The 17,979-nt window shown below is 39.5% G+C and overlaps 1 protein-coding gene across 1 annotated transcript in view; it reads right to left on the reverse strand.

Annotated features, from left to right (window-relative positions):
• Positions 1-15,916, reverse strand: part of VRK1 (VRK serine/threonine kinase 1) — a 367,797-nt gene extending 351,881 nt beyond the window's left edge. The window contains exon 1 of the mRNA XM_043989848.1: positions 15,763-15,916. Coding sequence (XP_043845783.1) covers positions 15,763-15,832 — 70 coding nt within the window. The 5' untranslated portion in view covers positions 15,833-15,916. The remainder of the gene's footprint in view (positions 1-15,762) is intronic.
• Positions 15,917-17,979: the final 2,063 nt, after the last annotated feature.

Here is a 17,979-nt window from a genome sequence, read left to right on the forward strand (position 1 = left end):
ATTCTGAGGTACTACAAAAAAGAGCTGATATAAATATTTTTTATTTATACATGTGATATGATAATATCACATAATCATAGTCAACAAACATTTATTAAGCACCTACTATGTGCCAGGCACTGTGCTAAGCATTAGGGATACAAATAGAAAAAAGGAAACAGTCCTTGCCCTCAAGGAGCTTACAATCTAATGAGGAAAGAAAATTCAGAAAAGGAAGCTAAAGGGGAGTGGGGAGAAGGGAAAGGTGGGGCCCCCAGAGGGTACAGTGGATAAAGCACTGGCCCTAGAGCCAGAAGGCCTGAGTTCAAATCTCACCTCAGATACTTACTAGCTATAAGACCCTGGGCAAGTCACTTAATCCCAATTGCCTTAAACATCTGGGGCCATCTCCAGTCATCCTGATATATATCTTGCCACTAGACCCAGATGGCTCTAGAGGAGAGAGTAAGATTGGTGAACTTGCACAGCCCTCTCTCACTTAAATCCAATTCACTGCAAGTGATGATATCACCCCAATATCATGGTCCTCTTTAAGAACAAAGGTCAGGGGCAGCTAGGTGGTGCAGTGGATAAAGCACCGGCCCTGGATTCAGGAGTACCTGAGTTCAAATCCGGCCTCAGACACTTGACACTTACTAGCTGTGTGACCCTGTGCAAGTCACTTAACCCCCATTGCCCCGCAAAAACAAAAAAACAAAAACAAACAAAAAGAACAAATGACAGGCAGCAACAACAACCCAATGCAGGCATGATTTTTAAGGAGTCAAAACTTAGCAGCTGATATTAAGTTAATTGGAAAAATATGAGGCCTCTATAAAGGTGGGCCTTTATAGGCTTTGCCCTGACTTCCAGCTCTCCAGTCAGAAGGGATAGGCAACTGAGAGCACTGAGGAGTATCAATACTGAATCAAGATTCAGGCACCTTAGGATGAAGCAACCCCAGTCTCAGGTTCTCAAAGCCCTAACTGTCTCTTCTGCTTTGTATTTCTTTCCTGAGTATAGGTGACTGAACAGCAATCCCATGGTTGAAATTTCCAGCCTTGGAGTCAATCAGGTGAGTTTGAGAGGTTGGGCTCTCCAAGATCCCCAGCCAGTGACAATAATACTATAGGAGGAGCTTTAGTAACCACTTCAACATTTCTTGGACAAGATGACCACCAGCAAGAGGATGAGCCCAACCCCTAGGCTGGCTTGCCAGAAGTTTTGGATATGAAGGGAATAGTTTAGACAATGCAGAACTGATATGAAAGCAAAATGCTTATTTATGGTCCCCCAAATTGTTTCACATTTTTGTGTTTTTATTATCAACCTCTCTGGAAAATATAACAGCAGTTATGCTATTACTGCTGCTTGTTTAAATTATTATTAATGTTCACTTGTGTCTTTTGTTAGGCATTTAAAATGCCTAAGGAAATAAGTAGCTGTCCTGTAATGGATTTACATTGTACATTGAGTACCCTCATACTCCTCCCTTTTGAGGAGACCTTAGACATGAACCAAATCTAAGCTTTAAGTATTTTTCCCAGGGCTATGTGGTTGGGGTATAAAAAGCCAATGAGTGTGAGAAAAAAGTCCTGATACCCCTCTTTAGTGGCCAGGGTTCCCCAGGACTGAACTTTATGCTTATTCATGGAATCAGTGCCAAGAGAGGCCCCTCAGTAGAGAGGAAGAGGGCATATGCTCCTAGGTCCACAGTGTTCTGTAACAGTTGTTATTTGTGTTGCTACATGTTCGGAAGATCTAACTAAAAGCAAGTAAATAATAATGAATATAAAATGGTAACACAATCCAATAAAAATTATGTTAGGTACACTGAAACCCAGAATGAACTAAGGTTAGTGATGCTAAAAACAATAAAAAAGTTTTAAAAGCTATTCTGTGAGCAAGAAGATGTTAGAAGGGAAGACTGCTACTTGGGCAGGGTGGGATGATAATGCTACTTGGGCAGGGTGGGAAAATGATCAACAGTGGGGAAAAAAGGCAAAAACATAATTTTTATTTTGCTTCTCTTTTCCTGTTCAAAAGAAAATGACCTTTATTTATTTGGCAGACAAAAAAACAAGACACAGGCACAAAAGGTACAAAGACACAAAGAGAAATCCAATTGTCTAATGAAATCTACCCACTTCATTTTGTCTTTCTATTGAACTCCAGGTATCATCATTAACTTTCCTAAAACCTATGCTGTCTTTAATCCACTTTGGGTTTTTTCTAATGTATATCTAATCAAAGCGTGGGGTATAGACCACTGCCATCATCAGAATGAACCTATAAGAAAAAGACCAGGATGACAGGACACATAAGCAATGTTGCTTCCTGTTATATGAAAAGTAGAGGAGAAGAAATATCTGCTTTGATACGAAATCCAACAAGGTAAGTTAAGTAACCCTGAGTACATGTCTAGAAATCCAACAAGGTAAGTTAAGTAACCCTGAGTACATGTCTACCGAAACTGGAAAGAAGGCAACAAATTAACATTGAATGGAGTAGAATTGTCAGTGTTTCTGCAGTTATTTATTCTTATTATCAATGAGAGTGGAAAGATCACATTTGACTTCTAACACTTCAGTGCTTGATGTTTAATTTAAGAAGCAGAAAAAGCCCTTAAGAAGATGAATATAAGAAGAATGGATGGTCCTGAGTAAACAGACACAGAAGAAATCCATGTTGGAGACAATGGATTTGAAAGGCTCTAATAATTGATTTTTCAAGATAACTCAAAGAAAGGAAATTTCCAAAAGAAGGGAAGAGATCACATACACAGTGATAACCCAAAAAGGTAACCATGACATTGGCAAGGATTTTACCATATGCTATATGCACGGTGTCAAGGGCAAAGGAGGAGCTTAACAAATGCTAGTGGTTGATTGATCTCCAAAATATCTTCATGAGAATGGTCCTCACGGGGCAGCACAGAGAAGTAGAGAATATACTCGAGCTTGAGTTAGGAAGACCTGAGTTTAAATGCTATTCATTTATATTAAAGAACAGAGGAGATCTAGAGTCAATAAAATGGGGGATCCTGAACCCCAAAGCTATATGACAGTTATTTGGCAAATAGTCCTTCTGTACTTTTGTCATTACTGTTGTTGTTCAGTTGTTTCAGACTCTTTATGACCCTATTTGGGGTTTTCATGGCAAAGATATTGGAGTGGTTTGCCATTTGCTTCTCCAGGTCATTTTACACATGAGGAAACCAAGGCAAATGACTTTCCCAGGGTCACACAGCTAGTAAGAGCCAAGGCCAGATTTGAAGTCAGGAAGATGAGTCTTCCTGACTCCAGGCCCACCACTCTATGCACTGTGCTACCTAGCTTTCCTCTGCTTTATAGACTACCTTCAGCCATTAAAATAATAAATAACAGTATGTTTATTGTGATCTAGAGTGAAACTGTCCAGAGAGACCCCAAACCCAGAGATCACATCATTTATTCTAAGGAAAACATTAAGCCTGAGGGCATTACCTTTCTGAGAAGGGACTATGGTCTATATTCTAAAGAAGTTGTCATCAGGGGCTCCCAGGCCAAGGTTTTGAAAGATATAAGAGAAATCCTTTTGTAAGGCGGGGGAGGGGAAAACAGCAAGTTTGCACCCCAGCTTCTCTCCCACTTCTTTCTTCTCCCTGCCATGCCCCCTCACACTACCCGCTTGCATGTGCACCCACACACACACAGAGGAAGGCCTTTTACTGGTCTATGGCTGAGACAGCTGCCTCTGGCTTTTGAACTGAAAAAGCATTACAGAGAGTCTCATGGCCAAATGCTTCAGCTAACACCAGTAGCAGAAACTCATGGGCCATGTTTAGTTGTGTCCAAAGGAGATGATGCCCATCAAGCAAAGCATCTTGTGTAGTAACACTCAATGTAGCAGAAATTCACGGGGAGTGGCAGAGGAATGGGAAGGAAGGGAGGGAGGAAGGAAGGAAGGGAGGGAGGGAGGGAGGGGATTAAATCCTGTTCTCTTTTACTCAAAAATCTGCAATGACTCCCTGGACAAATAATGTCCAAATACCCTATCCTGACATTCAAGACCCTCTATAATTTGTCCCCAAAGTACTCTTCTAGCCCTATGTCCCACTACACCCCTACAGGAACCAAATTTCTCTCAGCCAAATTGTTTTCTTCATTATCTTTTTTTTGTGTGTGTGAGGCAATTGGGGTTAAGTGACTTGCCCAGGGTCACACAGCCAGTAAGTGTCAAGTGTCTGAGGCCGGATTTGAACTCGGGTCCTCCTGAATCCAAGGCCAGTGCTCTATCCACTGCGCCACCTAGCTTCCCCTCTTCATTATCTTTTAAACTCACCTTCATGCTTTCTTCTCTCTATACTTCTTTTCATGTTGGTTTTCTCACCCAGAATACTATCTTCTCAATTTGCTGAATTACCTACCATCCATTCTTCAAGCACCAGCTCAAATCCCACCTCCTCCATGAAGCCCTCACTCACTACCTCAGTACATAATTTTAGCCCCCTTCACTAAGTAAATATTACTTATTGTCTACAGCACTCATATGGTAATTATACAGTGTCTTTGATTAAAAGTTAGTTGCCTTTTTGTTCTACCAACAATTAAATAAGTAGCTATATTAAGAGTCTACTATGGGCAGCTAGGTGGCACAGTGGATAAAGCACTGGCCCTGGATTCAGGAGGACCTGAGTTCAAATTCTGGTCTCAGACACTTGACACTTACTAGATGGGTGACCTTGGGCAAGCCACTTAACCCTCATTGCCCTGGAGAAAGAAAGAGAGAAAGAGAGAGAGAGAGAAAGCAAGAAAGAGAAAGAAAGAGTCTACTATATGCAGGACATTTTGGAAATACTGCAGGCTAGGATCCCCAGATATATTATATCCTACCATGACAACGATGGCTACTACTATATAACAAATAATAGCAAGAGAGCGTAGTGGAAGATAGCGAGCTGACCATAGAATCGGGTAGTCCTGATTTCAACTCCTGATACTGACACTTAATGGCTACTGGCTATTGCAGAACAACTGCTGGTCTGCATTGGTAGAGGGAGCCAGCTCACCAGGAGCCTCTATATCGAAGAAGTCACATGTACACAAGTTGGGCTGGAGTGAGCAGGGTTTGCCATAGCCAATTGTTCAAATATTCAGTGTTAGCCTTTGAGATCAGCAAAGCCTACAAATCAGGGCTTGATTTATTGTTTTGTTGATTGTCTAGACTGAAGAAAGTGATGGAGAAAATGTTAATGATGCAGAGTAAACTTCAATGTGAGTCTTGATGTGTTGTTTTTTTCCTAGAGAGTGAGTTTTTGGACATTTACCAGCACAACCCTGAATGTATAAATATAATAAAAATACCAACAACGCACATTGCTACACTGGTTTAGTACTTACAAAGTGCTTTCCTCATAATAATTTTGAGAGGTGGATAGTGCAAACAGTGCGTACATTTTACAGATTAGGAAATTGAGACCTAAATTATAAATAACTTGTCCAAAGTCACACAGAGAGCATGTGCCCCCCAAAAAAGAACCTCAACCAAAACCAGAACTCAATTTCAAATATTCTAACTCTAAACCCATTTCTCATTCCACTATGCCTTTATGACAGTGGTAAACTACTTAAGGAAAAGGACTTTGTTTTATAAGCCTCTTTATCTCCCATAGTACCTTGCAGAGACCCTTTCACATAGCAGGCATTTAATAAATACTTGAAGCATGAATGCTTCTTTATAGAAGGATTCATCAAAGGATTTCTTCAAATGACTGACCTAATGAATTTAAAATATAACTCAAGTAAAATTCAGTAGGCAAAAGGAACATCACTTTTCAGGGACACATATATGGCAGAAAGGGAAATCCACCTATAGTTGCTTTTCAAATTATTGACCAGGTGCCTCTGAGTTGCTTATTAGTCTTTCAGGAGAAGCCAATGTTGAGTAACTTAAACAAAAGTCTTTTTGCATCAGTGTATGAGAGGAAAACACCCTGTCCTAATTTTAGCCACTGTCAATCACATGCTGTGGCCTGTCTCAACAAGAGACCTTCTGGACCTTCTAAATGAGGACAGAATTCTACTAATTGGAGGAAATGCCAGCTCTTCTACCATTGGATGATATAAGCAGCTGCCTCCGCCAAGAATAGCATCCAGACCCAGCAAAGGTTCAATGAGTGCATACAAAGCTGGAGGCACATTTATATTCTGTGTTGAGAATACCCTCTTGCCATAATTACTTGGAAAGATCCCACTGAACCAAAAGAAGGAATTTAGGTACACACAGTACAAAAATCTATAATTCCCTCTCTCTAAGTACTACATTATCACAACTCTGACACTTATTACCTGGGTGACCATGGGCAAGGGATATTGGGGAAAGGATACAAGATTTGAGTAGAGGTTGGATTAGATGGCCTCTGAGATCCTGTGCTATTCTGAGCCTTCTCTGAGCCTCAACTTCCTCATATGTCAAATGGGAATAATATTTGCACTGTCTACTTCACAGGGTTATAATAAGCATTTATAATAAACTTTATGCTTGCTTAGTCATTTCAGTCATGTCCAACTCTTTGGGACCCCATTTGGGGTTTTCTTGGCAAAGATACTGGAGTGGTTTGCTAATTCCTTCTCCAGCTCATTTTACAGATCAGGAATTGAGGCAAACAGAGTCAAGTGACTTGCCACGGTCACACAACTACTAAGTGTCTGAGGCCAGATTTGAATTCAAGAAGATGAGTCTTCTTGACTCCAGATCTAGCATTCTATCTACTACCCCATCTAGCTGACCCTTGTAAACTGTATGAGGTTATATAAGAATGAATTATAACTATTTATTTTCCCTTGTTGTTAAATGTCCTGGGAGTGTGAAAGATGTTGAGGGAGGACGTAAATTGAGAGAAAATATACCCTAAGGTCATCTAGAACTAAAGTGGAAATTCCAGGATCTCAGCATTTCAGTATAGAATCTCACATGGCTCCCCATGTGAGAAACAGGTAAACTGAAGCAGGACCCACAGACTGGTACAAAGCAAGAAGGCCATTTTATTACGATCTTGCAAGAAAGAGCACACACTTTCAAAGAAGTTGTGCACTGTGAGTTCATTGCAAGGGCCCTTTATTGTGCCTCTAAGGCAGAGATTCCCTCCCTCGTTTCGCTATGACTGGTCATTGGCTGGCTATTCTGGATACACACTCTTCGTGACACTCCTGAACATGTACCCCCCACCTGTGGAACAACTTCTGGAGGGGGATTTTGCAGTTCTCCTGTTATCTGACTTTAGATAACTAACTGCTAGCTCAGCAGAAAAAGGAAGTGGGTGGGGGAGGCAGGGGAAGGGAGCCCCTGCTTAATCTGAGAACACATTTCATTTATTTATCTCACCCATTACTGAACAATGACAGTGAAACTCCTTATCCTAGTATTCAAGGACCTCCCCACCCCACAGTAAGTCTCTACCTTCCTTTCCAGCCTCATCTTACACTATTCCATTTCTATGTTCTATGCTCTAGTTCAACTAGTCTACCATCCTCCCCCAAACATAATCTTCACTTTCCCTCTTCTATTTTTCAGTTCTCATTAACATGTATGCTTGCTATTTCCTCCCTCCATAATTGCCTTTTAAATCCTACACACACTTTAAGACCCAGCTCAAATGCCAACAATTCCATGAAGTCTTCCCTGATTGCCCCAGCTGGTACTCTGCCTCTCATCTAATCTCATAACACTTTTTATTTCTCTTATGTAATTATCATGTTAAATTTTGCATTATATTTACTTGTGGATACTTCTTATATCCCCCTGATAATAATTCATATTTATATAGTACATTATATTATTTTATAATTTTATCATACATCATATTATAGCTACAAAACATGTTCCAAAAATGTAGGTAATGGAGATGATGCAGATATCCTTGTTCCCATTTTACAGGTGGAGAAAACAGGTCAGAAAGGTTATGTGTAAATGCTAAAGATAAAGTTGAAACCCAATCCTCCTTCCAAGTTCAATATTCTTTCTTTTTTGTTGTTGTTGGGTTTTGGTTTTTTTTTTTGTGGGGCCATTGGGGTTAAGTGACTTGCCCAGGGTCACACAGCTAGTAAGTGTCAAGTGTCTGAGGCCGGATTTGAACTCAGGTACTCCTGAATCCAGGGCTGGTGCTTTTATCCACTGCACCACCTAGCTTCCCCACTCAATATTCTTTCTATTGTTTTTTTTCTTTTGTTCTATTACCTTTCTATTGTTATATTTTCTTTGCTTCAGAAGAATGTAAACTCTTTAATTGCTTATTGTGCCTTGGGAAGGGGGGAGCAGGAAAGAGGACAAGGCACATGAGTGAGTGACAACTATTTTTGTATCTCTCCTAGAACATATTTAGAGGACCTTTTATAAATTAAGGGCTGAATGAGTATTTGTCAAATAAAAAAATGTAACAAATTAAACACTGAATTTGGAGTCAGAGAAGTTGAGTTCTAGTCCTACCTCTCCCATTTACTAGTTGTATGACTTTAGCTAAATCACTTGGACACCCAAAACTTTAGGAAGTTAACCATCAAGAAAGAAAGAAATCTGTATTTATTAAGTTCCTACTATGTGTCAGGCACTATGCAAAGAATTTTCCAGATATTATCTCATTTGATCTTCTCAACAACCCTGGGAGGTATTATTATTATCCCCATTTTCCAGTTGAGGAAGATGAGGCAGACAGATTTTAAGTGACTTGCCCAGGGTCACATAGCTAGTAAGAGGCTGGATTTGAACTAGGGTCTTGCTGACTCCAGGCCCAACACTCTATCCACTGCACCACCATTGGGATAATAATACTTGTACTGCCTACCTTTCAGGGTTGATGTGAGGAGAAACTGAAATGTATAGAAAGCACTTCGTGCATTGTAAAGCACTAGATATGATTGTGTTATTCCCACTACTCCTAATAATAATGAGTAGCCTGCAACAGAGTCCTTCTCTGAAACTTCATTATTACAGGAGTTCTTGAAGACTAATGCCAGCAAACCATTCTTTTCTGATGGGCTGCCGCTTCCAATCCACCCTCCAAGGAGCTGTCAAAATGATTGTCCTAAAGTTAATGTCTGGCTATATTACTCCCTTACTCAACACAGTCTAATGGCTCCCTTTTAATTCTGTGATCAAATATTGTTTCATCTTTATCTCATCTATTTTAATTTCTATTTTTATATTTCATAAATAAATATGAACATTTGAGAGGGAAGCAAAAAGTCTGTATACCACTGTCCTAGAGCAACAGTAGTTTAGTAAATAAATTCATTTGCAAAATTTTACAAAGGAAGATAGTGGAAGATTTTAAGTAGTATTGCTTCTGAAAAAAAAGCAAAAAGCAATAGAAGGAAAAACTTGTTTGTCAAAAGCTTGGCATGAGACCCAATAGAGCTGAATCATCCCAAGAGCATTTAAGGATAAAACCAGAGAGACAACAAACAGATAGAAAAGAGTAGAGATTTGTCAAAATTTCCATAATAAACTGTTTTCTTTGTCAATAGCACTGGAGCCACTGATGAAAACATCACCATTTATCAGGCCCCCATGGGCTGCAGAAGGAAATCAAAAGAAATGGTAAGAAGGGAAACAAAGAAAGATCAGATCAAGAATGCTCAGGTCTGCAATGGAGGTGATACAATTTAAAGGGAAATTAGGAACTGATTCTCAAGCTATCTGAAGGAGAAGATACTGGACAACTGAGGAATATCAAAGACAGTATTACTATCAGAAAAATAAAGTAATTGAGATTATATTAATAATGATCCATTTTATCCATACTCTCTCCTATAATTCAATGGATCTGTAGGTAACCCATCCAAAGGATCTGATCATGACTCATCCATGCCTTCTCCTCCTGTGCAGCTCTTTTCTGGGGCCCCCTGAAAAGTCTCCACAGATTCTGCCCCCCAGATCCCAATGTGCAAAGAATGTCTTTCTAGATACCTTGACATTGAATGGATCCCAAGGGATTCTACAGCCTTTCTAAAAAGTATACCTTATCCTTGCTACCAGACCAGCAAACATCCTTTTATAGTTGTACATCTTTTTGATGATATTCTTTGAACTGTTTCTCCCATGTGGTTAGTTCTTCAGTGGTAACCTATTACAATCCACTCACACCTACCATGCAAATTTCCATTACCCTTTGAGCAACCCACAGTTTTCATTCTTTGGAGACTATGGTGTTAATCATGTGCAGACATGCAGAATATCACTAGGAAAATATTAATATTAAAAGATGGTCTCGGGGCAGCTAGGTGGCACAGCGGATATAGCACCGGCCCTGGAGTCAGGAGTACCTGAGTTCAAATCCGGCCTCAGACACTTAACACTTACTAGCTGTATGACCTTAGGCAAGTCACTTTACTCCAATTGCCTCACAAAAAAAAATAAAAGAGATGGTCTCTTGTTTCAGGAAGAAATTTGGGGTTATTAAAACCACCATACAATTTCCCAAAGACAAGCCAGATTGCTCTCCTATTCAACCTAGGGCTAAATTCATGGTTCATCAGTAGTATATACCCAAGATATCTATTGATTGACTAGCTTTATAAATTGTCCATCCAGTGGAATAAGCAGTATTCTCCATTCACTTGTTTTTTCCTTTAGGTATAGTTAGTCTGAACTCTTTAAGGAAGTATAGTTCTCATTTAGCAGGCTCTATAGGATTTCAGGATTTGATGCAATTAACACAATACACCCACAAGAAGAAGCATCTGAAAGACCATCCACACCACCAGGGAATCTCTCTTCCATTTGGACTCTATCAGAAATCCTCCATGAGAATGATAAGCAACTTTGGAGAATATATTATTTGATGCTTCACTTGATATTATAATCAAGGGGGTTTCAAAGTTATTTCCATTCTTTGCCTTTCAAAGAATCTTGTGTCACTTTTATATATGTATGGAACACAATTTTTTGTAGGTAAACTCCCTTAAAAGGGAGCATTTGGTTCTTGTGACAAAACTTAGTGCAGGCTGGGTGTGCACCGGAGAGGAATCTGGGGTGACACCTGAAGAATTTCAATAGCAATAGGACCCACATCAGGATCGTGTTCTCCTTTCTGTGAGCTGACACAAAAACATGTTGTTACCTTATCATTTACCTTCAAAAGAGTTTAGTTTATAATTTTGGTCACCAAATGTTCCATGAAATTATGTTCCTTGTTTCCTTTGTACACAATCCTTTGTACACAAGAAACAACCCTTACAACCTCTTTATTAGTATTTCTGAGAACTTAAGAGTCATAACTCATGGGGGCAGCTAGGTGGCACAGTGGATAGAACACCAGCCCTGGAGTCAGGAGGACCTGAGTTCAAATACAGCCTCAGACAGTTGATACTTACTGTGTGACCCTGGGCAAGTCACTTAACCCCAATTGCCTCACCAAAAGAAAAAAAAAAGTCATAGCTCATAAAGGTATAATGTCCACCCAGATGTAACTTTTGTATACCTTCTGATTTCATTTACAGCAAGAATGTCAAAGTTAATATGATTCAATTCCTCTAATAGGTTAACATGTTGATCACTGTACAGGGATCTCACATTTAAAGTACCATATTTAGAGTGAGTTAATGGTTATAGACATTGTAACAATTGTATTATTGTTCCAATTATTGCAGGAACAGAAGATGGGATAGATGAGGTGAGAGAAAACTGAGGGTCATTTTGTATTTTATTTTGTTTTATGAGTTGCCACGGCTAAATAATTCATCATGAGGTAAGCCATCTACTGGTGATAAGGACAGCCTTCCCATCTCTTCAAAATCATTATTAGAATCATCTCCACACATAATGGGGTTATTCAATCAAATCAATGGTTGTTTCCTTCCTTCTTGAACCATGTCTTGTACTGGGCATTGTTGTTTTGCTTCTTCCTTTTTTTTTTTTTTTTTTGGTGAGGCAATTGGGGTTAAGTGACTTGCCCAGGGTCACACAGCTAGTAAGTGTCAAGTGTCTGAGGCCAGATTTGAACTCTTGTCCTCCTGAATCCATGGTCGGTGCTTTATCCACTGTGCCACCTAGCTGCCCCCATACTGGGCATTGTTAACTACTCTTCTTCAAGATACTTTCTCTTTTCTGGGATTTCCTACCACTCCTCTACCCTGGCTCTGTTCCTACCTGCTAACTCTTCTGTTTCCTTGGCTAATTCATTATCTATATCATTATGAAATTATATAAAATTATAAAAAGGGAACAGATAGGCTTTCACAAATAATATTCTACAGGAGTCCCCATCGTTATAGTTACACAATTGATTAAAAGTACAGAGAATGCAAGATCCCATTATGCTCCTTGTTTGTTGACTATGAAAAGCATTTGATTTGGCTCTACCTATGCTCCAGGCTTTCCTCCAACAAGATGTTGCCTTGTTTGTTCACCAAATGTTTTTGTCACTATCATGGAGAATCAGAGAATTCAAGAGGCTTGCTCAAAGTTATACTAAGGTAGTGAATAGCAGAACAAACCCATGTCTTCTGAATTCAAGTATATCATTCTTCCTATTACATCAGGATGATCTCTAAGTGCCACATAATAGCCAAAAATTAAAGGGCATAACTTAACAAAAGGAGACCATTAGCAACCTCAGATAAACCTGTTTTAATTGCACATATCCAACTGTGTCACTCCCCTACTCTGTATAATATATAGTATAGTATAGTATATAGTGACTCCCTAATACTTCTGGGTTAAAATAAAACCTCTTTTGCTTAGTTTTTGAAGCCCTCAAATCTGGCCCTGACCTATTATTCTAACTTCATTGTACATCCTCCCCCATGTTACACTGTGAGTAAGCCAAATTGCCACCCCTCTGTTGCTCATAAAGGATACTCCATCTCCCATTTTCATGCCTTTACACTAGTCACTTCCATTCTAGGAATGTACTCTCTGTCTTACCACCACCTTAAAGAATCTCTATATTAATGGTCAAAGGATATAAATAGGCAGTTTTCAGATGATGAAATTAAAGAGATCTATAATCATATGAAAAAAATGTTCCAAATCACTATTGATTAAAGAAATGCAAATTAAAACAACTCTGAGGTACCACCTCACACCTATCAGATTGGCTAATATAACAAAAAAAGAAAAATAATAAATGTTGGAGAAGATATGGGAAAATTGGAACACTAATGCATTATTGGTAGAGTTGTGAACTGATCCAGCCATTCTGGAGATCAATTTGGAACTATGCTCAAAGGGCTATACCCTTTAACCCAGAAATACCACTACTAGGTCTGTATCCCAGAGATATCATACAAAAGGGGAAAGACCCACATGTATTTTTATAGCAGCTCTTTTTGTGGTGGCAAGGAACTAGAAATTGAGGGGATATCCATCAATTGGGAAATGGTTGAACAAGTTGTAATAAATGTTATGGAATGCTATTTTGCTATAGGAAATGATGAACAGGCAGGTTTCAGAAAAACCTGGAAAGATTTACATGAACTGATGCTGACTGAAGTGAGCAGAACCAGGAGAACATTGTACACAGTAACAGCAACATTTTGATATCAACTGAAATAGACTTAGCTGTTCTCAGAAATACAATGATACAAGGCAATGCCAAACTATAGAGACTGAATGCAAATCAATGCATACTATTTTCATTTTTTAAATTTTTTTGTTTTTTCCTTCTCATGGTTTTTCCCTTTTGTTCTGATTCTTCTTTCAAAATATGACTAATGTAGAAATATGTTTAATATGATTGTAATGTATAACCTGTATCAGATTGCTTGCTGTGTTAAGGAGGGGGCAGTGAAGAGAAGGAGGGAAAAAAATTTGGAACTCAAAATCTTACAAAAGTCAGTATTGAAAACTATCTTTACATGTAATTGGGGAAAAAATAAGATTCTATTAAGTGGGGGGAGGGGAATCCCTCTCTTCCTTAGAGGGAGCTGGAAACTAATATAGGGCAGCTAGGTAGTATAGTAGATAGAGTACTGCTGATCCTGAAGTGAGGAGGACCTGAGTTCAAATCTCACCTCAAACATTTATTATCTGTGTGACCCTGGGCAAGTCACTTATCCACAATTGCCTTAAACATATGGGGTCATCTCCAGATGTCCTGATATGTATCTTAACATTGGACAAGTGAGGTTGGTGACCTTGCACAGCCCTCTCTCACTTAAATTCAATTCAGTGCAAGTCATGACATCACTCCAATGTCATGGTTCTCTTCAGGAATGAAGGACAAACAACAATGAAAGCTAACAATGATCTCTTAACTGCCAAATCTAATGGAGTGTTTAATGTTCATCCTAGAAGCAAAGTGCAACACTAAACCAAGCACTGAGGCTGGAGTCAGGAAGACCTAATCTGACCTCAGACACTTACTAGCTGTGTAACCCTGAGCAAGTCACTGAACTTCTGTCTGCCTCAGTTAACTCAAGTGCAAAATGGGAACAATGATAGCACCTACCTCCCAGGCTTGTTTTAAGGATCAAATGAGATATTAATTATAAAGTGCTTAGCACAATGCCTGGCATTTGATAAATAATTATTTCCTTCCTTCTTGTACTATCTCCTGCATTTGACACTAGTGACCACTTTCTCTTCTTCAAGATATTCTCTGTGATTTTATAATATTGCTCTCCCCTGGTTCTCCTCCTCCCTGTCTAATTCCTCAGCCTCTCTGGTTGATTTAGCATCCCATATTGCCTCCTAATGGTGGATGTTCCCCACAGTTATCTAAGTATTCTTGCTCAGTGATTTCATCAACTCCCACAGGTTTAATTATCATCTCTAGGTAGATGACAGATTTATATATCCAGCCCCTATACTTCCTGAGCTTCAGTCCACATCACCAATTGCCTATCAGACATTTCAAACTAGATCTTTCAGAAGTATCTCAAACTAAACATCCCAGGAAACAGCTAGGTGGCACAGTGGATAAAGCACTGGCCCCAGATTCAAATCTGGCCTCAGACACTTGACACTTACTAGCTGTGTGACCCTGGGCAAATCACTTAACCCTCATTGCCCCACAAAAAGAAAAAGAAAAATGAAAAATGAAAACTAAACATCCCAGAGATATCTCAAACTAAATATGTCCACAGTTAAGTTCATTATCTTCCCCCACCCATTCATTTCCAAACCTATCCCTATTCCAAACTTCCTTGTTTCTGATGAAGATCCTTTTAGTTTCACATATTTTTAACTTGGCATTACTTTTGTTTTTGTTTTTTGGTGAGGCAAATGATCACCTAAATCATTGCAATAGCCTCCTAATTTGTGCCCCTGCCTCAAGTCTCTGCTTGAACCAGCTTGTCTTGTACCCTGCTGTCAAAGTGATTCTCCTCAATTATATATGACAAGACTCTGGACTTACTCTCCCAACCCAAATACAAATTAATAAGTTAGGTTCCCCAAAGCATATTGGTTATAGCTCCCTCTCAGAGTTCTAGGAGTAATCATGAAAAGCAGTGAGGTTCTTCTAAATACTATTGATTGGCTGAAGACCTCATTCTGGTGTGTTTTTCCCCAGTATCATTTGCTAGTGTCACTTAGTATCTCTCTGGTATTATTTAATCAGTTGATATTTCTATAATATCATTTTAAGCCATTAACATTAACTTTTTCAAAGGAATATTTACTAAGAAGCAAGAACAAAAGTAAAAACATACCACCACCCCCCAAAACCAAAACCACATTCTCTCTTCCTTCTACCACCTCAGGCCCTGGGTAAAGTGGGCTGAAACTTCATGTGGCTACTACAAACATCCCTGCCACCACCAAATCACTTCCAGATCTGCCATGAATGAATGGCATACTCACTTGCAGGACATGGTGCCTTGGTTATCTGGTAAATCCTTTGCTGAATTGGGTTAAGCAGATCACTCTTCATTTGGATGGCTACAGTTATAGCTCACTAGGCTGATAATCCCTTCTGGCTCTTCCCTCCTTTCCAAGCTTGCAAGGTCATTCTGTCTCCAGTTTTATTTCCCCTAAGATCAAGATCAAGACAAAAAAAAGACAACAATGACAGAAGAGGCAGCAAAGTCATTCATTAATGATGGAATACCCTACCAAGTGTCCTTTGTAGGGAGATAGGGGGTCCAAACTCACTTGCTCTTTCTTGCTCTCTCTCTCTCTCTCTCTCTCTCTCTCTCTCTTTCTCTTTCTCCTATCTCTGTCTTTCTCTGTGTCTCTGTGCGTGTGTCTCTCTGCCTCTCTATCTCTGTTCCCCCCTCTGTTTCTCTCTGTCTTTTCTCTACTTCTCTCTCTCTCTGTCTCTGACTGTCTCTTTCTGTCTCTCTTTTTGTCTTTCTCTGCCTCTGCCTCTGCCTCTGCCTCTGCCTCTGTCTCTCTTTGGCTCTCTTTCTCTCTCTCTCTCTCTCTCTCTCTCTCTCTCTCTCTCTCTCTCTCTCTCTCTCTCTGCCTCTGGCTCTCTGGCTCTCTCTGGCTCTCTCTGGCTCTCTCTTTATCTCTTCTCCCCACCCCAAAACTTATAACATTTCTCATCTTGATTGACATTGGTAAAGAAAAAAATGGAGTTTCTCCAATCTTTGCACTGGCCATCCCCCCAAACTAGAATGTACTCCTTCCTCACCTCTGCATTATAGAATCCCTTTCTTTCTTCAACTCAAATAACAGATTTTACATGAAGGCTTTCTTGATGCTCTCAACTGCAAGTGCCCTCCCTACTTCCCTACCTTGCATTTCTTTGAATTTATTATGTATATTCTAGTATAGGTCTTTCTTGTCTTCTCTATCCAAATGTAATTTCTCAGTGAGTAAGGGTTATTTCATTCATTTTATTTGTAATCCCAGTGGCTGGTACAGACCTAGCACATAGTAGGTGTTTAATAAATAAATGATTGATAATAATTATTAATAATAACATTAGATAAGGAAATTGAGTCACAGTATAATGACTACCATGGTCACATAGTAAGTGATGGGGTAAGGTCTGGAACCCAGGTATCCTGAATCTAAAACCAGTACTTTTACCTTTAGACTTCATGTCAGGGACTGCAGCAACCAATTAAACGCTTACTTTATAATTCACTCCCAGCAAGTTCCTGTGATTTATACATCCCCTCTGGCTTCATGTAACTGTGATTTTGCAACAGGCTTTGGCCCAAAGCAATAAAGATCTGACCTGACCTGATCTATGGAACTCTCTAAAGTGACATCAGTAAATCAGAGGCACCAATTCAGACAAGTTGGAGGCTCTTGCTTGTTCCAAGAAAAGAACATTTCATTCTGTTTGCATTCACTACAGTGAATACTGGCTGGCAGTATTTTTAGCTTAAAGCTAAATTTTCCCTGACATAACTTACAGAAATTTATGCTACCACAGCTTCTATGGTATCAAAGACAACTGAAACCCAAGCTTCTGAGCTTGGCCACTGTATCTAAATTACTATTCCCAGACCTGTTTTCAAATCCCAGACTCTTGTAGCCTGCTGTATGCCCAGATCAGCACAAGTAACTAAGGAGAATGTGAGGCAGGTTATATGTGCTCTCAACTCCAGAGTCTGGCTTTCTAGTGAGGAAAACAAGTCATACGTGGGTGTACTACACTCACCCATACACCATCACCTGAAGTCATTGAAGCTGCTATCCATAGTAAAAAAAAAAAAAAAAAAAACCCAGGGAATCAAATTTGTGTAAATTATGGGTCAACATTCCCATTGGAACTTGGAGGCTGGTTAGTTCTATACATGACAAAACTCAACTATTTAAGGCTTTCCAAATCTTGTCTTAAAACCACTGATACCACAATTGATCTGTGAGAATAGAAAGGCAACCATTGTTAGCAATAGCTTTAATAAGTTTCACTCTGAGGCTGCCTTCTGACAAGCCTACAAAAGTAAGTTCAGGTCACCCTCTGGATCATTATTTGAGTCAGCCCATCTGCAGAAACAGAGCAGCATGTGTTTGAAGGTAGAAAAGTTGGGTGGTTTCCCTGCATGGAATAGTAGGGCAACACCAAAGAATCTAGTTACCTGAATAACTTTCCCTGAATGTCCATATTCCTGGAGGAAA

The sequence above is a fragment of the Dromiciops gliroides genome, chromosome 2 (genome assembly GCF_019393635.1).
Source record: "Dromiciops gliroides isolate mDroGli1 chromosome 2, mDroGli1.pri, whole genome shotgun sequence".
NCBI lineage: Eukaryota > Metazoa > Chordata > Mammalia > Microbiotheria > Microbiotheriidae > Dromiciops > Dromiciops gliroides.